Genomic DNA, 25,352 nt, shown 5'->3' on the forward strand with positions numbered 1-25,352 from the left:
AAATGTTAAGTAAAGGCTCCTATTTTTTAGTTAATAAAAGGGAGTTTGTCTCAGCAAATCCATGTTAATGCTCCACATGACATCTAACATTTCTGAGCACTTACTATGCACAAGGCACTGTGTGAAGCACTCGTCTACCAAACAAATCGAAGTGGCAGGTACTACTCATCTCCATTTTACAGATGAGGAAAGCGAAATACATCAGATGATAAATGACAGACGAGATATGAATTCAGGGAGTCCAACTCCAAAGACGGTGTTTTTAATTGCCTCCAGAATATACCTTCTAAATCAAGTAAAAGCTCTTAAACTGGCACTAGAAACAGCAGCACAACAATGAGTTTGCTGGATGTTCTTCCACTAGGTTAAGTGGAAACAGTTTTTGTGAAATGCCACTTCATTTTAGCTTTTCCTCTATAACTCTTTTTACTTTTAGAACAACAACAACAAAAAAAGGCAAAACCAAGTGGTTGGTGACTTCTTTCCCTTGAGCTCTCAGTTTTTTCTATACAGCTCCAAAATGCACTTATCATGTCTGAATTTGGCCAGAATAAAGATCATTTCTGTTGAGTTCCTGGCACACAGAATATGCTCAATGAAAAGCTGTCAAACAACTGAGATGGGGATTTTTGAAAAGCTGTAATTAAAGCTGATTTTAATCATGAGGCTTGTTTATGTTATTTATATTATTTAAAATCCAGGTGGTGATATGTATACCACAGTGAGCAGGAAAGTCTCAGAGCACAGAAAACCTAAGCTTGAATTTTGCCACTTACTAGCGTGTCACCTTGGGCATCAATTTAACCCCTTTCAAGCTTCAGTTTCCACATTTGTCAAATGAGAAGAAAGTCAGATAATTTATAGAAATCAATGACAGAAGACCCAGAAGCAGATATTTGTTCTCATATTCACTTACTTACACAAAATTATTTAAGTCCTAGGTATGAGTGAAATGCTAATTCTTACTCTGTTCTAGTACTTTCGAGCTAACTGGTGAAAAAACAAATATTTCCTGGTCCTGTAGCTCGCATTCCCTAGAGCATTCTCTCAGATCCAACTCTCCTCAACTGATCCCTAAATACCTAAAAATAATCTCAATTAAGATAATGAATATCTAAAGTAATATTTTTCTCTTATACTTTTATTTAGTAACTTGGAGAAACTCTAAATTTTCTAGTTTACTAATAGGTGAATTTAAGAAAAGAGAAAAGGATCTCTATTATAATAATTTGAATAAATGAGCAACAGAACCAGTATGGTCATCTTTTAACTGCCAGCCAGCCAGCAACTTTCTCATATATGGACAAAGTGAGGGTATCATGTCTGATGAACCTTTTCTCCCCGACTCCTCTTCTAAAACTTAATTTCTCTCCTTATTTATGTGGTAGGTGTATGGAAGCAAAATAAATTTGCAGCTTCCTTCTTCTCCATGCTTCCTCCCAAGTACCAATCTCAGGGTCATGTACAACAATCATGGCCCCTCTAATCCTCACCTAGAGGCATCAGGGAAGTAGAAAGTATGGCTGAGACAGCTCACATGTAGAAGGATTCTGGTGGTGGCTGGTCTTTCATGGGACTAAGGGAAGGAATGGGAAAGCATTAAGTTACCTCTGAGAATTGCCGCCAGACTCTGGGAGCCTAAAATCAAGTTTCCATGATGTTAAGAGAAAGCAAACAAAAATCCTAGTCCCTAATACAGGAGTAAACAAAACACAGTTTTTCAAAGAATTCTAAGAGGTATTCTTACTCAGCAGGGAACCCAGAGTGGGAGTACAGGGGAACGGGCTACTTTCCCATTTGTCCCCACTTTCCACTAAAGAACTTAAGAAAAATCCTTCTAGTAGTCTATCAAATCTTTTTTTTTTTTGGTACTCTTTTAGTATGAAGCAGCAAACAAATTGCGGTTTCCGGGGCTCAAATTTTTCCTTTTAACCTTAATGGTGGAGAAACTTCAATATATGGTGGGAAATTTTATCAAGGATAGAGAGAGCAGTGCTATAAGTGAAAGCAAGTTTTCTCCAAGTTTTATTACTTGGAGCCATTTTCAATAGAATGAATCCATTTTAAAAAACAGAAAAACTAACCTGTTTTGATACTTGTGTCCACAGTGTGAACATTCAAAATTCCAAGAAAAAGAATATGTGAAGAGCTTTTCGACGTGTGGTTCTGTTTTTAAGAGCAGAGGAAATGCAAACACAGGGCTTTCCATATCACCTTGAAGAAGAAAAAGGAAAATTATTGCTCATAATTAACTGAAAAAAGGTAAACCAAAATTACAAATTGCTGTCTTTTCTACTATATTCACAGTGTGAATATATGTGACTATGTATGTATGGCAGAGTAAGTTATTCACAGTTGGGCAAGGGAAGTTTTTGAAGCATAATGTCCATTGTAAAGATTTAATTAACACTCAGTATCTTTCATGTGTCTTGGTGCACACTTATGAAAACCTCTTAAGACAGAAGATACAAAAGACTCTTACTGTCTCCTCAGATCTTTACAGCTTTTCTCAGGGAAAAAAATCCTCAGAACTGTAACAGCCCTAGAGTATTATAAAAACAAAGCAAAAATATGTACAGATCTGTTTGGTACAGATACTAAAAATAATATAACTGGTCAAACACTGTAGGAGAATAATTTCGGAGTTGGACAAAACCATGAAAAAGCCATCTATATTATGACTCTCTTATTCTTCATATGGTGAGGGCATGACATATCAGATTTACAGGACCAGATTCAAATCTCCAGACTCCTCACCTACTACTCTTCTTAATCTTTTAACAATTAAAATTAAACAACTTTAAGGCTAAAGAAGATGTGAATTTTGTTGTCATTAAAACAAAAATCGAACTGTGAATTCTGTCTTCCAATTAAGAGACCAGCAAGTAAGTTAGTAGGAGGACTTATATTCTCCTCTTACATTCATCCTCCAATTGGTTTCTCTCCTGCCTATCCTCCAGGGAGCTTAGATGCTGCCTTACTGATTTGGCCCAAGAAAGAATCTGGATCCTTCCATCCCCTCCCTCCCCAGGGACAGTCTCACTTCCGAGGTTCGGTTCTCCCCTTGGCCTGAGACACAGCCAGGAGGAGTCACCTCGGCAGGACCAAAAGGCAAAACAGTGGGTTTTAATGCCTGAGCATACTCTATAAATATTAGTGGTCACAAAGGCTATTTTAATAGTCACCTATGTGGTATAGTCCCAGTGCTATTTTTGTACAAAACACATAAAACCAAAACAAAATATTTTTTATAAAGAGATAAATACAGATCAACCTCCTAAAAATGAACATATGCAACACCATATGCATAAACAATGTGTGATATAGCATGAGTCTAACTAGTTATCAGCCTTTAAATGCTTCCTCTATTATAACTAGATATTAAGTGAAAAAGTAAATAATTTATATTTCATAATGACAACACAGAACCTTTAGGTCTAAAAATACATAAAGTTTTCAATGAATCAAAATATCATGAAAAAGCTCAAAACACAGTTAAATAAGTTACATGAGTACAGATCATTTTAGGTAATTTACATAGCTCCTAAAGTGATCTTAATTATTTTTCCTTTGATTGTAAGTTTTATGGGTATAAAGCAACCTATTAGAGAACATATAATACTAATGCCTAATTCTAACATTTATAACATCCTGCCTAAATTAGTTAAGTGGTTTGTTTGCCTCTAGTACCTTACCCCCAACTCCTACCCAATTACAGATCTTCCTCATCTATGATAGGGTTATGCCCCAATAAACATTTACATTGTAAGCTGAAAACGTCACTAAGTTGAAATGCATTTAATACACCTAACCTACTAAATATCACAGCTTAGCCCAGCCTACCTTCAATGTGCTCAGAACACTTAACATTAGCCTACAGTTGGGCAAAATCATTGGATGCAAAGCCTTTTTTTAAAATAAAGCATTGAAGGGCTTCCTAGGTGGCGCAGTGGTTAAGAATCTGCCTGCCAATGTAAGGGTCACAGGTTCCATCCCTGCTCCAGGAAGATCCCACATGCCGCAGAGCAACTAAGCCCGTGCGCCACAACCATTGAGCCCGCGCTTTAGAGCCCATGAGCCGCAACTATTGAGCCCATGTGCTGCAACTACTGAAGCCCATGCGCCTAGAGCCTGTGCTCTGCAACAAGAGAAAACACTGCAATGAGGAGCCCGCGCACCACAACGAAGAGTAGCCCCCACTCACCGCACCTGAAGAAAGCCCACACACAGCAAAAAAAAAAAAAAAAAAACCCAACACAGCCAATAAAAAAAAAATTTATAAAAAAAAAATAAAGTATTGAATATCTCATATAATTTATTGAATACTATATTAAAAGTGAAAACCAGAAAGGTGGTCTGGGTCCAGCATGGTTGTAAGCGCATCGGTGGTTTACCCTGTGACTGCGTGGCTAGCTGGGAGCAGCAGCTCACTGCTGCTGCCCAGCATCACAAGTGAGTCCAGGAAAAGAGCAAAATTCAAAATTCAAAGTGCAGTTTCTACTGAATGCATTTGTCTCTTTAACACCATTGTAAACTCAAAAAACCAAAAGTCAGACCATTGAAAGATGGGGACCACCTGTACTTAGCTTGCATAGTTCCCTAAAGTACCTTTGTTTACAAGGATGCAAACCTTTCAGTGACTCCTTGCTGTCTAGCTATACAAGTTTCCTCTCTGTTAATTGCTCGTTAACGTCTTCTGGCTAGTTTTCTATCAGTTTTTGTCTTTTTTTTTTTTTAACCTGATGTACCAGAGTTCTTTATAAGATATCCTGGATATTACTTCTTTGTTCTATCTTTGCCCAGAGGTTTTAAACTTTAATGTAATCACAGTCACCAATCTCTTCTTTTACGTTTTTTATTTAGGAAATTCTTCCCCACTGAGTGGTAAAATATTCACCTATATTTTCTTGCAAAGTTTTACAACCCTACTTTTCATGTTTAGGTTTTTAAATACGCTCAAGTTTCTTTCTAATTTAGGGATCTAATTTCCCCCTGTTATCAGAAACCAATTGTCCCAAGCACGGTTTACTGGATGGCCTTTTCTTTCCCCACCCATGTGCATCAGTACCTGCATCACGGTTATGAAGTAACCAAATGGGGAGGGTTCTCATCTGGACTTTCTATTCTGTTCTATTGGTCTATCTTTACACTGGTACACAACACTCAAAGACTAAGTTACTCTTTATACTTACATAAAGAAGTAGAAACCATAACAATGTCATCTTTTTCCTTAAGAAAGACAGACAGACAGACAGACAGACAGACGGACACACATTAGAGGGAAAGAAAACACCAAACTGAAGATAGTAGTTCAATTTGTGGGGAGGTAAGGAAGAATTGGGGAAGAGTACAAAAAGGGCTTCAGTTGTATTTCTAATGTTATATTTCTTAAACTGTGGGGAGGGAGAGCAGAGAGGACAGTTTACAATGTGTTTTTTAAAAACAATAATCAAAATGATCTTAAAAATTTAACCAACATTCCACATCAGTACGGATTCTAATTCTCTTTCTTTAGTACTTTAAAATACACGTTAATATTCAGAATGAGGACACATACATTGTAAGAATCTAAAGTGCTCCCTGAAGCAAAGATTAGATTTCATTAGTAGAATCTTAGGCTTTAATGTAGCACCTCTCGCTGTTGCCTGAGTAGTACAAACACAAACGAGAGGATGCTACTGTCTTGGAAGAGCTGGATGTTTGCCCCATTGCTGTGAGTGCACAAAACTTACAAATCCCTTCTCTGTTACACAGAAATCCAGGCCCATGGTGGCAGTGGGCAAGACACAACCTTCTAAATATAATTAGCAGGGATGAGAGGGTGATAATTCAAACTGGGGAAGAAACCACTTTTTAATTCAGTTGGGAACTGGAGTAGGGAACCTGAACAAAACATCTCAGGTCACTCTAGGAAGGAAATGATACCTGCAAAATGCAACACAGGAGCCCCTCAGTCTACACTCTGGCAATCTTATGGAAGAAGCTCCTTTGAAACGAGTATCCACCCAACAGATCAGTGGTGGCGGGTAAGGAAAGGGTCTGACTACAAAGAAGCCTGGGGAACATTTTCATGGTGATAGAACTGTTCTATATCTTGACTGTGGTAATGGTAACACAACTGTATACAATTGAAAAGGATTTTACTACACGTAAATCATACTTTGATCAAAAGAAAAAAAGAATATTCATCCCATCTGAGAGCCTACCTGATGATAAATTAGAAAAGCCCTTTAGTTCTAGAGGAGGCAAAGTCAAAGATTTGGCACGTGGAAAATCAGTTTATTATGATAAAAGCCACGTAAACATATATGTAGGAGTTTATGAAAAACAAAATAATAAAACTGTGGGGACAAAGAAATAGGGGATACAACCATGCAAAAAACACACTGCTTCCAGATACACGATCTGGGTCTGACGAAATGCCACTTGTTGACAGAAAACCTTGAAGGCATTGATATTTTACATAATTTAATAAAAGTATTATACTAATATGGGTATCATATATTCTGCTACTACGACACAATATTAACAGAAGAGTGAACACAAAGATAAAGAGAAATATGGGAATTCCCTGGCAGCCCAGTGGTTAGGACTCAGCGCTTTCACTGTTGGGGCCCCGCGTTCAATCCTTGGTTGGGGAACTAAGATCCTGCAAGCCATGTGGTGGAGAGAAAAAAAAAAAGACAAGCAAAAATAAAACAAAAGGCATCTCCTCAAAAAAAAAAAAGAATCACTACCAGCTCCCTTTGGCAATACAAAAAAATTTATAAAGACCTGGAGACTCTAGCGCCCTTGCCAGACTCTGCTCCCAGAGGTCAAAAGACAATTCATAGAAGACAAAGCAAGTCTCATTCTTGTGCCCTTTTTAAAGGTAAGAAAACTTTCCCAAAAGGTCATCACTATATTTCTCCTCATATTCCACTGGCTAAAATGGTACCATATGTCCATTCCCAAACCAATCACTGGCAGGAGAAATAGAATTACTATGGTTGGTTTAGACCAGAGATTCTCAATCCCGTTTGTCCATAAGAATCACATGAAGGCTTCTAAAAATTACTGATACTTGAACTCCATCCCGGATACTCTTATATAAGGGGCCCCTAGCAGTAGTTACTTATTTTAAATTTCCTAGGTGCTTTTTTAATGCACAGTCAAGGTTGAAAATGCTGGAGTAGTCTACTGGGGGAAGTACTGGGAAAGCAACCAATGGTGTACCCCCTGAGCACTCACCTGTTTCTGAGAACTGCAACCATTCTTAAGGGGTAGAACACATGCCTGCATATTTATATAAAACAGCTCTGTCCACAAATGATTTAGCCAGTGATTAAATGATCAGATCCCAAGAATCTGATCATCCCAAGTAATAAAACAGTATTATATTTCCTTTTGATGTAAGTATGCCTTTATGGTAGATGAGTAATATAGTTAAATTCCACAAATTACTTACCTAATGTACATCTAAGCTGAGGCTGAAGCCTACTAAAAATTTCATCTCTGACTTCATTCAGGCAGGTCTCTATCTTTGCAGATATTTCAGAAGGAAGTTTTTTACAATCTCCATCTAATAATAAAATACAGAGTATTATCAATTTCTCATCAACCTATATCTTTCTACAATTAAGACATTACCAAAAATGAAAGTCTGAGTCAACAAATTTTGCAGAAACAAAATGGAGACTATAAAATTCCTTAATTCTTCTTCCTCTCTCTGTGATATGCCACATACTCCCTCCATATTTGTTAACAGCACAATATTATTAATACTGACTGTCTGGCTCAACGTCACTCTGCCTGAGTAAAATCTCAGTGAAAGTCGGCCTCATCCAAATAATCACAGGTCTAGCTAAAGAGCCACACTTTCAGATATTTTGCCTATGTCTGAAACAGCCGAAGCTCTCTCTTTTCATGCAATTATTACTTACGCTAGACATCCAATCATTTAATGCTCTCTGTATAACTTTTACTAAACTTAACTAGATCACAGGAGCAGATAAATTTACAAGGAGTCTTAATAAAGTTATGATTATTTCCTAAACTAACATCTGGTATGTTTCCCTGCTTCTATTGTCTTCTTTTTTGGGGGGGGGGGGGTGTGAAGAGGTCTTCAATGACATCATCACATTTCATACAATTCCACACTCTGGTTTTTTTTTTTTGGGGCGCACGGGCTCAGTTGCTCCATGGCATGTGGGATCTTCCTGGAGCAGGGATCGAACCTGTGTCCTCTGCATTGGCAGGCGGATTCTTAACCACTGTGCCACCTAGAAAGCCCCCCTGGTTTATTTTTTTAAACACAAATCTGCTTCATTAAAAACTTTGCAAGCCACTTATTACACTCCAACTGCACCACAGTTTTTTCGCTATGATAAATACTATCATGATAAACACCTTTGGGCACACACCTGTTCATGTTTTTGATCATTTCTTTAGAGTAAAAGCCCTCAAAATGGAATTATTCTGACAGAAAACTTAGATTAATAAGAAACTTACTTTGAATAAAACCCTCAATATGCATCTGACTCTAGTTACTCCTAAACTACAAACAGATCTTTTCACTCAAATCTCTCATGAATAAATAATTCATAAGCCTGATCACACTGTTTATACGTTTCACTATGAAAACATATGGAGTCTTCTGTAATATGAAGTAAGCATAACCAGAATTTTTGTTCATTGAGCACACTAAAGAAAAAACTTACAATCCAAAGTAATGCAGCTTGAACAAATACAACTGCAACAATATCGTAAAAACCACAATTATCTTGTAAAAAATTAATATATTAAAATTAAAAGTTAATATTAATTCAATATTCAAGTCAAAATCTGAATGAACTATGTTCTTCCACAACAATCAAACAACTGTCACCTACTCAGTATTGGGGTTTCTATAATTGTAGAAAACAGAAATAAAGAAAAAAGGCAAAAGCAAACATGCTTGTGAGAAACTAAATTTTAAAAATTGCAAAAAAATTCAATTTCAAAGAAACTCAAATTGAAACAAAATATTTTTTATCTAACAAAATTACAACTTTTTAAACGTTTCTACCCAAAGGTGATTATAGACTGTTCTGGGATGTCTATTTCTACATATGAAAATGGGATTATTATGTTGTTATAACCCTTCTGGAAAGCCATTCAGACTCTTTTTGTGCATACTTTAACATCCCTTCTAGGGTATAATCAGCAATAGATTCAAAGGATACATGGATATTTGCCATGGTATTTGCATGTAATAGCAAAAAAAAAATGATAAGTAGCCTGAATGGTTAACAATGGGGAAACAATGCGTAAGAGTACACTAATCAAATAAAATATTGCACAACCGAAGTCAAATTGCATAAAGGTAAGGATTCTCCCCCTATCAGATACCAAGACCCCAAAAGCCATAATAATTAAGACTGTGCTACAGGGACAGAAAAATAGTCAACAATGGGGAAACAATGTATAAGATCTATATAAAAGATTGCATGATCAAAGTCAAGTTGAATAAGGATGAGGATAGCAAGACCTAAAATGCCCTAATAATTAAAATAGTGGTGTACTGGTGCAGGGACAGATAAAGTGACCAAGAAAACAAAATTGAGAGTTAAGGAACAGCTGCACACATACATAGAATGTTTCATGACAAAGCTGGCATGGCAGATTAACTGAGGAAAAAGGTGGAACCAGAAAAACTGGCTATGCAATGGGAAAAAAGGAACCTTTACCACACATCACACACAATTAACTCCAGTTGAATTAAGAATTTCAATGTAAAAAGCAAAGCTCTGTGACTTCTCAGTGAAAGCAGAGGTAAATGACTTTCTGATCTTGAAGAAAGGAAACATTTCTTTTTAGAGCCACAAATGTTGCTAGCTACAAAAGGAAAGATTAACGATTTCTGTACATCAAACGTTATCTTTAGGGACTTCCTAGGTGGTGCAGTGGTTGGGAATCTGCCTGCCAATGCAGAGGACACGGGTTTGATCCCTGCTTCAGGAAGATCCCACATGGTGCGGAGCAACTAAGCCCATGTGCCACAACTACTGAGCCTGTGTGCCGCAACTACTGATGCCCATGCTCCTAGAGCCTATGCTCCGCAACAAGAGAAGCCACTGCAATGTGAAACAGTGAAGAGTAGCCTCCACTTGCCACAACAACAGAAAGCCTGCGTGCAGTAACAAAGACCCAATGCAACCAGTAGATAAATTAAAAAAAAAAAGATATCTTTAAAAAAGTAGAAATACAAGATACAAACTGGGAGATTCACTAACTTTAGCAACATAAGAATATGATAACAAAACAAACAGGGATAAGACACAAACAGGCTTCACAGAGGGAACAGAGGGTCAATCTACATACGAAGAGCTGTTCAACCTCTTTGAAATCTGGGAAAAGCAAATCAAGACCACAGAGCATTTTATATCCTTCAAATTGCAAAACTCTCCAAGTGTGAAAACAACCAACGGAGGAAAGATGGATTAGGAAGATCTCTTCTACATTGCTAATGGGAGTACTGATTGGTACAATCACTTGGGAAAACCATTAGCTGTTATCTAGTAAACCTGAACTCACAGCCTATCCTATGGTACATCCAAGGGAAACTCTTGTGCCCAAGGAGACCTGCCTAAGAATAGTCACAGCAGCAGTATTTACAGTGGCAAAAACAACCCAACGACAGATGCATAAATACACTTATATACTTACAAACTGGAAATATTATATAGCAACAAAAATCAATGAACTACAAATACAAGCAGCATCATAGATAAATCTTTATAAAAAGAAGTCCCAGAAAAAAATACTGTAAAATATCTTTTTTTATAAAGTTCAAAACATTAAATTATAGACAACATATTGCTTAGCCATATATATGTAGGAAAAACTATTTAAAAAAGAAGAAATGATAAAACACATTTCAGAATAATGATTATCTTTGGGGGGAGGTAGAGGATGGGATGTGGAGGAACACACAAGTAGATGCAAGTCCCTGCAAATATTTGAATTTATCTTGAGTTGGAGGTCAGTTCATTTTATAGGAAATAAAATAAAAATATACCCCTCATTGTGAAGAGAGATTTTTGGGGAATTGTGGGATTATGGGTGATCTGTAGTTACTTCTTTATTTATTTTGCTTTATGGCAGCTCAAAAACTTAAAGTTTTATTTTGATGGACTCTATGTTGACCACCATTACCCTGACAGCTAAGATACAGCCACAGCCTCCTTATTCTTTATTCTTAGTTTTTGAAAAAGACTGCATTTTGGGCAGTCATGATACCAGCAATTGGTGTTAATTCAAGCTTCATGACATGGTCCCTGGGCTCCTTGTTCCCAGGGAGGGAGCCCTTTGTTCTACATAAAACAAAAGCTAATGATGACATCTTTTTACGTGCTATGAGACAACGTTCAACGTTAACCTCTTTAAAAAATTAAAGAGAAATAATATATTATTACTAACCTTTAACTCCATCCAACTGACTGGTATGCAGAAGCTCACTGGCTTCATTATACCTAGTAAACAACCGACCAAACACAGACTCCTCTTTAGTGCACAGGTCAGTCACAGTGCTTTTCAGCCCTTCCAAGTGCACCAACGCTGACAGGATACAGTCTAACCAACAGAGAGCATGTGCGTTTTTCCACTGGACACATGAAGTCTGGCAAAATGAGGTACGTCTGCTCTCCAATGGCATTTCCAGTTCAGATGTGCATCCTTCATTTTGAGGGGAAGTCCCTCCAGTTCCAGAAACATCAGCCATAGTAGACTCCTCTTCAGCAGCCATGTCAACAAAACCGGCTTTCAAATTCTCATTCTGCTCCATGGAATCAGCTGTCCTAACTGGCTTCTGTTGACCCCCGTGTAGTAAACCAGGTAAGTCTGATGAGCTTTCATCATATTCTTCTCCACTACGTTTACTGTTTAAAACTTGTTCACCATCAATACCACTATGATTTTTAGTCTTTTTGGAATTTGCTAAAAGAGGTGAATCTTTACAGTTGGTTTCCAAGACCTTCCTTTTTTGAGGCTTATTTGGAGTGTGGCAATCTTTCAAATCAGGAGAAATTAAGTTATTAAATGATTTAGAGCCCAAGGGATAGATGCACTAGAAAGAAAAAAGAACAAAAAATAAATACACTCAAGCTTTACTTTACAGATTCCGTGTCATGAAAAGTATGGATAAAACTTTAGCATTAATTTGACATGAAAGGGTAAATAATATCACCAATCTAAATTTGAAGGAACCAGGGATAAACAACTATTTAATCAAAAATTTAGTCCACAAAAGAGTAATTTTTCCTAGTTAATTTGAACAATCAAGGGTTTAATCTGAGCTATATGCTAGGGTAAGCTAACAAGGAAAACACATATTTTTGCTTTAATAAAGAATCTAATGTTGAGTGGATTAAAAATTCCAACATTTTATGATGAGTATTATTCTCTTTGGGACAGGTACACTGCATAGTATTAAAAACTAGAAAAGTATTTTCAAACAAAAAAAGTTGCATAGAGTAATTTCTATTCTTCCTTAATTTTGAAACAGTATTAATCTGAGAGCACATCAGTATAACAATTTTACACCCATTATCGGGTTGAAGAATCAAACTGGCTGAATTTTACAGACTTCACTATGCACAAACACAATTTCAGCCAAATATCAAAAGTGTAAACAAATCACTAAAATTATCAATGAATTTTCCCTAAGTTTGAAAACTAGCAAAATATTTTACAAGACAAATGCAAGAAATTTACATACTGTGTGCCCTCACTTAAAATATGCTTTCTTCTACACAGTATGGTGGACTGCTACCTTGGTGGCCTCTAGTGAACTAAAGAACTATACCTCCAGACATTTATGGAATAATACATATCTGAAATTAGAAGACTGTATTCCAATCACTGCTCTACTGCTTTATGAAGATGTTATGTTCCTAAATCCTCTACATCTGTTTCCTTATTCGTAAAATGGGAATACTTACCTTGCAAAGTTTTGAGAACTACATACGTGTATGAGTTTCCTAAGTTGCCAAGTACAGTAAAATGTAGAGTATTATGAAATTTAACATGCTCCTGTATAAAAAGCTGTACCAGTGGATACAAATTACTATAATTCTAAATGATATTTAGAGCTTTAAGTACATACTATTTAGAGATTAATAACTTTTTCAATAAGTCCCAAAGTTAATAAACCAACAGATGAGAGTAACAACAGCTAAAATGAACCCCACAAGGTTTAAAATAGAAATCTTGAAATATATTCTCTCCTCTCACAAGTCTAATGACAACAGAAACAAACATCTTCATGTAATAACTCAGGAAATCAAGTGGAAAAATAACAGAAAATATTTAAAATTGCAAACGAGACAGATCTAGAGACCCTGATTATCTACATATTAAAAACATACAGTATAAAAACTACAAAATGAGTACAAATTTAAACACTGAAGAAAAAAGCAAAAGGCTAAAACTTCAATACCATCTAAGATTAATACTTTACCTGCAGATCCTCACACAAAAAGACAGATTCTTGAAAACTAATTCGGTAAGTCTTTAAGGCTTTTAACTTTCCCTTCGCCCTACAAGCAGGGCAATACCCATCTGACAGGACTTTAGCTGAATCATAATTCTAAAAGAGAAAAAAAATTAATTAAAATATAGACATTCCTAGACTGTATCGAATTACAAAAAGTTAAATGGGAAAGTAACCAGAAAAAAAATTTATAATTTTCACCTAGAAGCGTCCTGGCAAGATATCTTAAAGATGGCAAATAAAAGAAATGCATATAGGCTTTAATACAGCTATTGGTCCAAAAAGAATATATTCTAGTTTTAAATATTAAATAAGCATTAAGAAATAGCATCAGTTTTATCTGCAAGAAAAAAAGTAATGTCAACTACCATTGAAAATATGTTCAATATTTTCAAATAGTAAACCATAAGGTCTATGTTTTATTTCTACTTTCACATATCAATAAAACATAGAGAAGTAAACACAAAACAATCTTTCGCCATTACTGTAAGATTTCCGTGGAAGATACAATTTTTTTAGAAATTAATTGGTAAAATTAAAACCAAATTTAAGTCTCAAAAATAGGAGGTGAAAAATCCAACTTTGCACTGAGGCAAAAAATAAGTTCACTAACTTTTCCCAAATACCCCACCATGTGGAGTGAAGATATCCCTATATCAGTCCCTGGTCCAATCACTGGCAAACCATTTCCAATCTTCGGGGAATCCATCATTCCGAGTCATTGGCTAATTTATGTCACTTGAAACATGTCAATATCACTAAGGATTTTTCAATGAACCCTGGAAAAAAAAAAGTCAATAGACAATTAAATAAAAATCCTATTTACTTTGAAAAAGAGCTACGCTCTTTTATAAGATGTATATACATTAAGCATATTTTGAGAACTATACATCCTAGGTTAAACATATTCTGAAATTGTAATCTTGAAGTGAAAACAAAATACCTAAATTTATTTATAAACCTAGCAAATCTGTGGGAAGAGGGCGTAAACTGGCAATAGGACCAGTCTTCACAGTAGACTCATTTGTAAACAAATTTATCAAAACTTGTAATAGAGGTGTTATTTAAATATATTGACCAGAGTTTGAAAACCTAAGTTTTTAGTCTATGCACAATTTGAAACAAATATGTAAGCATTATACTAAGAAAATACTTTAAAAAACCCGGATCCATTACTAGACAAGGACAAAAGAACCCCATACACTCCTATTGCTTTCTATACCAAGAATACATCACCAACTGAAAACAGTGCCACTTTTTAAAAAGCTGCCAACAAAATACTATTTTACATTAAAGTAAATAATCTGGAACAGAACAAAAATATAAACACTGTCATAGTACCAACTATACACGTAACAAGTGTTTTGAAATCCCCTGGAGTAGAATTACGTTCAGTAAAGTCAAAATTATGAAACAAGCTCAGCGTAAGGGAAAAGTAACTGTTAACAGTAGTTTAGATATGGATTTAAAATACAAGGAAAACCAGATAAAGGAGAACTTTAAGCAGAGTGAATCACCACTTCACAGGGATGCTGTAAGACAGTTTCAAGCAAAAGTCTTTCCCAAATCTAAGAATCCATGATTCTATGACAACCTCCTCCTAGGAAACTGGGGCTCAAAGGTTCACTTTAAACTAGTTCTGCTGTATAAACTTTACACACCTTTCAAGCCAAGTAATAATTTCAAAAATAAAAACACTTTTTAGAAAAGTATCAGTGGATTTCAACTTGCTGTTCCTAAAGAAATATCCATAAGCAGGGTTTCTCAACCACAGGATTATAGACAGTTTGAACCAGATAATTCTTTTGTTGTGAGGGCTGCCCTATGCATTAAGAGGATGCTCAGCAGCATCACTGACCTGTTAGATGCCAACAGCACCCCCCCTCAGTTGTGACCATGTCTCTAAATGTTGCCAAATGTCCCTCCAACCTCCCCCAGTGGTGTTGGTGGGGAGGTGGAATCACCCCATTAAGAACCACAGCCAAAAGGGTAAAAACAAGTCTGGTGTTAACTTTTTAAGCTCCTCATAGACAATACCAATTTGTTAACTTCGGCTGGTTCTATTTATAATCTACTTACAAATGGACACTATATAGGACAAAGTCAAACTTGTATGGTTCCAGAGAGGATAAAAGTATGGGATTTAAGTTCAGAAATTTATTTGTAAAATTAGTTTGTTCTAAGAATTAAATGCTTAGCACCTCACACACAGCAATTTTAACTACTATTCGGTGCTATTTTATACTTTAGGCAGAATATTTGCAGCATAGCTTGAATCATTCTGCAGTATTCTCAAAAGAGAAATTGGTAAGCTATGTATCTTGAACACATTTTTTTAAATGAAAATTTCCATTCACCTGAGGGATTAAGAAAACTTTTCCAGCTGGTTTTCTCTCTCTGTCTCTGCTATAAGTAAAACATGAGGAGCCTCCCAATCTGCTCTCCTGAACCTATCACCCAACATTTCAATGGGAAAAACAGATTGGTGGCTGAAATCCTGAATATGCATAACCTCCAAAAGAAAATTCACTTAAAAAAAAACACCAAAGATAGGCCACTCAGGTCTTCCAAGTACAATTTACTTGGTCCTACGTACCAAATCCTGGGGTGACACAACTTAACTTGTCCCTAAATGACTGCATTCACTACCTGTTCCTGCTCCTCTTGCTTGTATCTCACCTAGATTTTGGCACCTCCTTACAAACACACACACTAGAAAATCTGACTGGTTCTTGGGACTTCCCTGGTGGTCCAGTAGTTAAGACTCCGTCCTCCCAATGCTGGGGGCACGGACGGGTTTGATCCCTGGTTGGGGAACTGGGGAGCTAAGATCCCGCATGTTGCATGACACAGACAAAAAAAAAAAAGAAAAAAGAAAACTTGAGTGGTTCTCTACTCTTTCACTTCCTTCTTCACTTAGTGAAAGTCATCAAATCCTATGGACAGTTCTTAGGAAGCATCTCAAATCCCCACCTCTTTTTCTATCTCATTTCCACTCAGTATCAATGTCAAAGTGATGCTTCTTTAAAGCAAGTCTGAATCTGTCGCTGCTTAGCTTAAAATCATCTATTGACTCCAGTCTGATTATAGAAAAGTCCAAACAGCTCAGTATGACCTAAGGCTCACTGCACTGAGACCGCTGGTTTTCCAGCCTTACCCTCCTCTACTTCACTTCACCCTCCGCATTTTTTTCATGATGCCCCCCTTTTCATTACTTCTGTGAGCCACTGATGCTCCAGAAGCCCGACTGTCCATTGCTAGCTCGGCATGGACCCAGTTACAGCACAACCAAAGTGTGTGAAGTTGGCTCTGGGGATACTGAAAGACGCAATGAAGCTTAATTCACAGCCCCATGTGCAAAATGGGGAAACCCAGAGAACCAACTGTTCGAAGAAGGCCTTCTACCCGTTTGAGCTTTCCCTCCAAGACTAAGTGGGCTCAGCACGCCACCTGTCAAAGGTGAGGCCACAACAGACCTGAAACCAACGAATGGGGTCGGCTTTCGGAGCCCAGCCCTGTCCCGTACCCAAACCAGCCGTCCTGCATCACAGACTAAGACAATTAAGTATCCATGCCCAACCCTGGAAACCCGAGGAGGAGCAGGGTTCCGTTATCTCTCCCCATCTTCACTCTCCCTGGAAAAGACGGGTGAACTCTGGTTTCTCTTCAGCATTTACCTGAGTTCAAACGAATGAATCTGTGACTCTATTCTAATACCTTAATCACCAAGCCTTCCCACCTGAACCTCTCCCCCTCTTTTCCCCTCCCAGCCTAGCCCCTCCTTTCAGCGAGCAACTACCCCATAGATCACCCCAGCTCTGTCCCCTTTCCCTATTTCAGGAGCTGAAGGAAACTACTCCGTCTTCTCCTTTACCTGCTGCGGGTTCTCCCCGTCTTCGCACCCGGTCACCCCGCACTCCTGTTCCAGCTTGAGCGCCACACCGAGAGCGCAACGTTCAACCCACGTTACACTCAGCCTGCTCCTCCCCCACCGGCCCCTCCGCTGGGAAAGCAGCTTCCGGTTTGAGTCCGCGGCGAAAGCGTTCCCCTTCCGGCTCCGCGCGGGGCCCGAAACGACGTAAGCGTGGAGGGGGAAGGCGAGGACAGGAGCACTTCCGGTCGGCCTCCGCAGAGAGGCGTGGCTGTGCGCCCGGCTGCCGCAGCCGCAGTCTCAGCCGCGGCGACGACTAGGGGCGGGGCCGGTGGCTGCAGAGCCCGCCCTATGTGAGTGACTGGGTTTGGGGAGGCGACGTTTCTGGAAGCTGCTGGAAAGCGCTCGGGTGGCGGAGGTGACGCCGGCGGCCAGGGGGTGGGGCGTGATTAAAACTAGTGCGCGGCCGGCAGCGGAGGGATTAGGCCGAGGAAAGAACTAGGCGTGCGTCTCGTTGCGCTGTGGACGCGCGAGGCTGGGTCGGGAGCCGACGCGGCCCGGGGAGACATGGGTGGGTGGGCGGGTGGGCGAGGAGGGAAGGGCTGCCTGCACCGCGGAGGCTGCAATAGAGGCCCTTGGCCGGCGCCTCCCTGCGGCGCCGAGGTCTCCGCAACGGCGGGCCGCGCCAGGCTCCCACAGTCCGCTCTCCTAAAGCCTCGGCGAGAGCCGAGCGGCCGCCGAGCGTGTTCACAAAGGGTCACCACACACGGAGCTGCCCCTCCCCATCTCCCCAAACCCCACCTGCGAGGCCAGGGGCTTTCCCATCAGGATTCTGGGTGTTTCTCCTCCTTTCCTCCCTCCCAGATCTTCTCACGGTAAGGGGAGTTGCCAAAGCACAGGGACTCTGCTCTCCAGGACCCATGCTTAGGAGTCAGCGGCCGCGGGGCCCCCGCCGCGCTCGTCCCAGCCGCCCTGCCCTGTGTTCACTTCGGGGAGAGGGGGAGTTCTCGTGGAGCTGACGCGCCCCAGGCTCCGCTTCCGGAGGCAGGCCGCGTGGTGTGAGGGACAGCGTGACCGCGCGTGCTATGTCTCAAAGTCTGCATTCGCGATCTCGGGGGCAGCGTGTTCCAGAAGTCACCTCGCTCGACTGGGTTCTGTGTCCTAGAATAACCACGTGTAGTCTCTGACCATTTCTTTACAGGATAATCACCGTTGGCATTTTGGACTGTGAGGTTTGTTTGGTTTTTTTTAGTGGTCTCAAAGTATATCCTGGAATAATGCTGATCGTTTCGATAGGGCGGGTAGAGGAAGTAAGTCCCGTGCACCAAGAAATTCTTCAGTGAGAAGGAAATTTTAGTTTCCGGTACTTCTGGATGCAGATGGCCAAGGAATCCACCAGGGAGTTTGTTGTTTTGTTTTCCTCCAGAGTGAAAAACAGGCCGGTTAGTTTTCGTTTACCTTTTTTGTGGTGATACTAGGTAACTGACGTGCTGGTGTATGTGTTGTAAGAGCTGGCTTGTTAGGTTTTCTGTTTCTTATTTTAATGAATTATGATGCCAGCATGAGAATTTAGTACTTCGTCCTGAAATAGTGACCATAACTCAGAAGACTTTTCTTTTTCACCTTTGGTATTTCCATTTTTAGAATGGAATACACTTTTTTGTAATAGACACTTGCTGAATATTAACGTCATGCATTGAACAAAATACTTGATGCAGTTAAAATGTCGCTAAAATTTTAAGATTGAAAGTCAACATCTCCCAACGGAGCCATATCAATCATTGTTGTCTGCAGAGTTGATTTATAGTCTTTTAGTGCAAATTTGATTTTTTGCCAGGAAAAAATCTGTGATAGTAACAAACAAAATGGAGGTGGGGCTTGAGTAGTGGAAAGGAAAGAATGGATTTTAGTGTGTGTGTTTTGATTCCAGAGCTTTTCCCCTTGTAAAAAGTAGGAAAAGGCATGTAAGAATTTATAAAATCGAAGGAAGGATACTAATACAGACGTCAATCAGGAGAGGTTGACTAGAAAACTCCCCTTTCGTTTATATTAGAGTAATGGTTCCAAAGGGAGAAAATTGGGTACATTTCTGCTTCTCACCAGTACATTTGGAATGCCTCTGTCTATGAACATTGGTCCCCAAAAGAGTGCAGTTACCTTCTAATAGGATTCAAGCTCATTGCCTCGATACCCTCGTTAGCAATGTGGGACACGAGTTTTATTACCTGTTTTTATTAAAAAACTAAAATGAGTTAATCAAGTGGAGTTTTTTTTTTCAATTAAGTTAATAATCAGTGAGCAGCTCCAATAGGAATACAGTGTTGCACCGTTAGGACTTTTTTTCCCCCCTCTTTTCACATTGTCAGTTTTTGCCCTCCTCTGCTAGGTTGTATTTCTTAATGACAAAACAAGTCTGCACAAACATGGGATATAAAAGCTGCCTGCTATAATTGCTTATTCTGGGCTCGACAAGAGGATGAGGGTCGAAGTGACTAGCCATATTTTGTAGCAACACCGTTGTGAGTACAGTCTATAATCTCGTATCTAATTCCAACATTCAGAAGGCTTTGAAAACCAAAAATGTTTTAAGCTTGGAGACAAAATTCATTTGGTAGCAAAATACGACCTGAACTAATGAAAAGTTATATATATTCTTTATTTACCCCATTTTTTTTTGTTTTTTTGGGGGTACACCAAGTTCAATCAACTGCTTTTATACACATATCCCCGTATTCCCTCCCTTCCTTGACTCCCCCCCCTCGAGTCCCCCCCACCCTACCCCATATGTTTTGCTGGAGAAATAATATGTTTGATTATGGGGTGCTGCTCTTGGCCACTGGTATGTGAGGTGTTACATAATGGTTTGTGTGCCTTGTGACATTTTTTAATTCCCGGAAATTATTACTTCTAAAACACATTCAGCTCCTGGGTTTTGGTTAAGGGATGTGAACCTGTACTAATATTTTTGGCAGTACACTTATGCTAGGCATTCGGATATTTTTTAAAATAACCAAGACATTTTAGTTCTTGCCCTCAGTGAATTCAGTTGAGTTAGGATAGATTTATCATACTGTGATATGTGTGTGATATGTGATATATCACGATAGAGATTTGTACAACCTATTTGTAAGTATAGCCATATAGTGACCACATAAGAAATTAGTAGTCCAAGTGTTTGATCTTATTTTGTACTTTTTGACTCTAAAATTTAGACAGAAGGTGACAGCCCATTATGTAGCCTAAACTTACCTGGCTCTGGTTTGCCCACGCAAAATGAGAAGACAGATAAAGAAGAGTCTTAGAGCAGATGCTGAAATTTCTGGTTTCTAATCCTGTCTCTTCTGCTGTGTGGTCTTACACAAGTCAATTTTCAAGGCCTCAGTTTACAAATCTGTAAAGTGAGAAGTTTGGGATAGATGGATCTCTTAAGGAAGGTCCCTTATAGTTACAACATTCTACTTGTAGGTATTTACCCTTAGAACTACGCCTACTTTTTATAAATGTTTTCCACTAAGAACATGATCCTTTTTCATCACAAACTACTTTCTTGCTGATCTAAATTTTGTGTTTTCTTTTCAGTTAGGTAATATATTCACATGGTTCAAAATTTGAAACAAAAAAAAGAATATGCAGTGAAAAGTCTTCCTTCCACAACTGTCCCTCAGCCACCTGGTTCCTTGCCCAGGAGACAAATGGTGTTAACAGTTTCTTGTGTATTTTTCCCCCAGAATGTATGCTTGTACAAGCAAATAAGTACTGTATGTATATATTTTTTACATAAATGGTGCATACTATGCATAGTTTATGTACCTTATTTTTTCACTTGGAAGTTCTGTATATCATTGTAGGCAGTTTCCTCATTCTTTTTTTTATATATAAATTTATTTATTTATTGGCTGTGTTGGGTCTTTGTTGCTGTGTGCGGGCTTTCTCTAGTTGTGGTGAGCAGGGGCTACTCTTGGTTGCTGTGTGCGGGCTTCTCATTGCAGTGGCTTCTCTTGTGGAGCACGGGCTCTATGTGTGCAGGCTTCAGTAATTATGCCACATGGGCTTCATCACTCCATGGCATGTGGAATCTTCCCAGGCCAAGGATCAAATCCGTGTCCCCTGCATTGGCAGGCAGATTCTTAACCACTACGCCACCAGGGAAGTCCCTCATTCTTTTTTATGGGTGAATAATATTGCATGGCATGATGTTTCATGAGTCCTCTCTTTATGGACATTTAGGTTTTTGTCTGATTTTATTAAAAGCATTATGCAATGAATAACTTTGTGCATCATTTTTCCACATATGTGACTATATCTGTGCCCTAGACAGTGACACAGTTCTATTGGGATAGTGACATAGTTCATTAAATGTTATTTAATAACCAGTAACGTAAATAAGTTGATACATCAGGATCTCAAAAGTGTATTTCTAGGGTTCCATCAACTTTGACTTATGTGTGCCCTATGGCAGTATAATATGATGGTATAGCAGACTCAACGTCCTATTTAGTTCTAAAATAAGCATGAGATACATCACGTCACCTGAATGCTGTTTCTTCATTTGAACTTCTTGAGCCCTAGTTAAAGGATTATGTGTAGGGACCTTGTCTTAAACAAACAAAAAAATATAAAATTTTAAACACTAAAATCATGCAGTAGAGTAAGATTTTCAGTGAGAGGCGTTTCAGTTTTTCAATGAGAGATTTTCAGTCAGTCTCTCAAAAGCTGAGACTGACATATAACAATGGATTTGTGCTTTCCAGCTCTTGCTCACTCCAGGGCAAATGCTCCTTGGGTGCTATTTAAGTTGATATTTTTCTTTTAAATTTTTTGCCAATCACATATAGTTGAATTTGTGTAAGATGCAACATCTGTTTATTCCCTCTTTACCGGTAAGAAAATTAAGCCTGAAAGAAGTAAACAATTCACCCAAACTTGTATGACAAAGTGGCAGACCTAGGACTAGAACCTGCATCCTCTAATTTCTAATCTCAGACTTTTTACAGTATGTCACATGCTCTTCTGATTTAACATGTAGCACCAGCAGATCTGAGAGACCTTTACTCTGCCTAGGCTCCAGAGCAACGTAGAGTTCCGAAAACAGCAGTGCATTTTTCTGATGACAAAATACCATTCTATAAGTAATTGTTGAAGTAATCATGCAACACGTTGATTAGCAATCAGAAGGGCTCCAAATCAAAAAATCAAAGCTGATATAGGGGAAACACTCTTTCCTAATTGAGAAAGAGTTGTCACTTTGAGGTGAATTTATCACTTGTAAGGACTGAAAGGAAATTAGGATTATTTGGAAGGAATCTTAAATTCCCCAGAATTAATGCCATCGTTTAACTTAGCCAGGAAAATCTAAACCATGAGAAAAGAAGAAGTGGTGATAGAAATGATAGCAAAAGACTTGAAAAATAGAAGATTTGGGAATGTGCTATAATAACTATTCCCCTGAAACTGGCACTGCAGCACACGAACCCACACACACCTTTAGGCCCTTAACTGCTGACTGTTCTCCTCTTTGCACAACTGACTCTGACCCTTCAAGTTTCAGCTTAAATTTCACTTGTCAGGCTGTCCACCTATCTGAGCAGCTCTTTACCCTTCACCCCCACTCTAATTCCTTATTATCACCTGCCTTTTGTTTTCTTCATAGCGTGTGTATATATATGTTTGCTATTGTCTGTCTTCCTACTAGGTGTGAGCTTTGTGGGGGAAGAACTATATCTGTTTTGTTCACTATTACATTGCCTGGTGCATAGTACATATTTGTTGATGAATGAATGATCTTGGTGGTTCACAATTTACATGGCTGACTAAATCTACTCATAAAATGGAATGTTTTCAAAAGTGTATTTCCCTGTGTTCTTATATTTGTTAGTTCAGGGTTGATTTAGGAAATGTATGTGTAATTTATGTGCTCATCTTCTTAATGAGAAAAATGTTAACTTACTCGTCAGCAAGCTTTTATCGAATGTGCAAGGCACTGTGCTAAATGCTGGGTGAATACAAAGGTAAATAACGCACAGTCCTTATCCCTAAGGAGAAGCAGAAACATTTTCAAACAAATAGCTTTCCCACAAGGCAAAATGAAATAAGTGCTAAATAGTGTTGTACAAGCAATGTTGTATAACAGCAATGAAGAAAAAATGATTAGTTACAGGAAGGACCTCACAAAGTTGAATTTTGATTTTGGTCTTGTAGATAGAAAAGTAGAACTGAGGTCCCTATACACAGAGAATAGACAATAAATGTTTAGTTTCACTTTTAAAAGTCCTTAAAATAGTAATATTGACCACAAAGAAGTCTTATAAAATGTTGTCGTAAGGCAATCTTTAAAAAGTTCAGTTATAAATAAAATTACTCTGGCCTTAACATTACAATTCTGAAATTGAGGCTAACCATAAAATTAATTTGACTGTTTTGACTAGGTTGTTGCTTTCCAACTAGTTGCTAAGTCATCAGTTCAATCTAACAGTTGGATCCTGACTAACTGCTAATGGCAGTTAGTAATTATTTAGTAAAGTAAACAATTGAGACAAAACTGTAATGATTAAACAGTTATTTTCTGAGTGCTTTTGAAGCCGTTGGTGGTCTTTAATGTATGGTTCTCTGGCTGCATCACAAGTTAAAATGTAGTCTGTTTTGTAATAGTCTAATATTTCTTTCTTTTTTTAAATCTGGGTTTGCTTTTCTTCTTTTGTGCGTTTTCCTAAGCAATATAGATCTCCTTCCCAGCTTAGATTTAAAAAAAAAAAAAAAGGAAGCATAGTTTTTAGATTCACAGACCTGATTTCAGCTTGGCCAGTTATTAATCACAGTTCTGTGACTTGCCAATTTTGTTACTTCTGACAAAATATTTTACCTCCCTGAGGTTCAATTTCATCTTTAAAATGAAAACATCTACTAATCCCATTTTGTCATTTAACTAGTTCTGTCACTTCAGGCAAATTAATCTGTCTGAGCCTCCATTTTTCCATATATGAAATGAAATTGTCTTAAATGAGGTGATATGTAGAAAAGTGTCTGCAGTTAATAAGCCCTCAGTAAACATTGTTTTCCCCTGAATCTCTTCCACGTCATCTAAATCCTGCATATCCTTTAAAGTTTGCTTCAAGTTCGGTTTGCTATAGTCTTTCCTTTGCTAGCTCATAGCAGGCTCCTTTTCTCCAGAGTCACCACAGTTGCCGTGTGTGTCTTGGGTTTTTTATCGATAGATTTCTGTGGGTCAGCATTGTATTGAGAACGTATTAAAATTGCAGTTGCTTGGGTCCCGTTCCTGATTTTATGGGTTTGGCATGGGGGAGGTCAGGAGATCTGTATTTTTACCTTTCTCCTTCAGATTTTCTGATTCTTACAGATGATCATAATTTCTGACATATTTGGTAGTAATTATGTGCTTCTTATAGTTTATATTTGTTAGGTAATTCTTATATTATTATGTAACCCTTCAGGTGTTGTAGTTTATACCCCAAATAGGCTGTAAACTGCACAAGGGCGCAAAATACCTGTAATAGTTCTTTGTTACTTAGTTCAGAGGTTAAGTTGCCCTTCCCCCCTTTTTTCTTTTCCCTACTGAAGTTTGGATCCAGTTTAGAAATAGGACACAGAAGTCATATAGATGAAGATTTGAATGTAAGTTTAATTACCGAAAGTTGTTTGGAAGATATGGCTGAGGTTTGCGACAACAGTGAGCTTCCTAGTTGTGCAGATTTAAACCTCAGGTTTCTCTCTCTACAAGAATAGAGCTTGTGCCACTACATTTACTTTGTGACAGAGAGCAGACCAGAACAAATGGCTTTGTTCAGTCAGACAGATCCCAAGTGGAAAGGAGAGAAGAAGTAGCTGAGCCTCAGAATTCCTTCTCTCAAACTTATCAGACCAGTTACTCCCTTCTACCTAGGGAGGAGTTAGTGAGAAGTTAGAGGTCAGCCATGAATATTACCCTAAGGAAGTTTCATGTGGAGTGTGAGAGAG

The 25,352-nt window shown here is 38.4% G+C and overlaps 1 protein-coding gene and 1 long non-coding RNA gene across 6 annotated transcripts in view; one reads left to right on the plus strand and one right to left on the minus strand.

Moving 5' to 3' along the window:
• USPL1 (ubiquitin specific peptidase like 1) overlaps positions 1-18,345 on the minus strand; it is a 33,811-nt gene extending 15,466 nt beyond the window's left edge. Inside the window, exons 1-6 of one of the 5 annotated variants that reach the window (XM_057707576.1) lie at positions 17,385-17,499; positions 14,124-14,289; positions 13,478-13,606; positions 11,440-12,085; positions 7,448-7,561; positions 2,085-2,214 (exon numbers count right to left, since the gene is read on the minus strand). In XM_057707576.1, the coding sequence (XP_057563559.1) occupies positions 2,085-2,214; positions 7,448-7,561; positions 11,440-12,085; positions 13,478-13,606; positions 14,124-14,222 (1,118 nt within the window). In that variant the 5' untranslated portion in view covers positions 14,223-14,289; positions 17,385-17,499. Of the gene's footprint in view, positions 1-1,493; positions 1,577-2,084; positions 2,215-7,447; positions 7,562-11,439; positions 12,086-13,477; positions 13,607-14,123; positions 17,350-17,384; positions 17,518-18,182 lie in introns of those variants that run through there. The other 4 variants (XM_057707577.1, XM_057707578.1, XM_057707575.1 and 1 more) reach the window with 4 other exon arrangements.
• The window catches only part of LOC130835754 (uncharacterized), a 107,103-nt gene continuing 99,758 nt past the window's right edge, over positions 18,008-25,352 (plus strand). The window contains exon 1 of the long non-coding RNA XR_009049024.1: positions 18,008-18,256. This is a non-coding gene — a long non-coding RNA (uncharacterized LOC130835754). The remainder of the gene's footprint in view (positions 18,257-25,352) is intronic.

The sequence above is a fragment of the Hippopotamus amphibius genome, chromosome 14 (genome assembly GCF_030028045.1).
Source record: "Hippopotamus amphibius kiboko isolate mHipAmp2 chromosome 14, mHipAmp2.hap2, whole genome shotgun sequence".
Lineage (NCBI taxonomy): Eukaryota > Metazoa > Chordata > Mammalia > Artiodactyla > Hippopotamidae > Hippopotamus > Hippopotamus amphibius.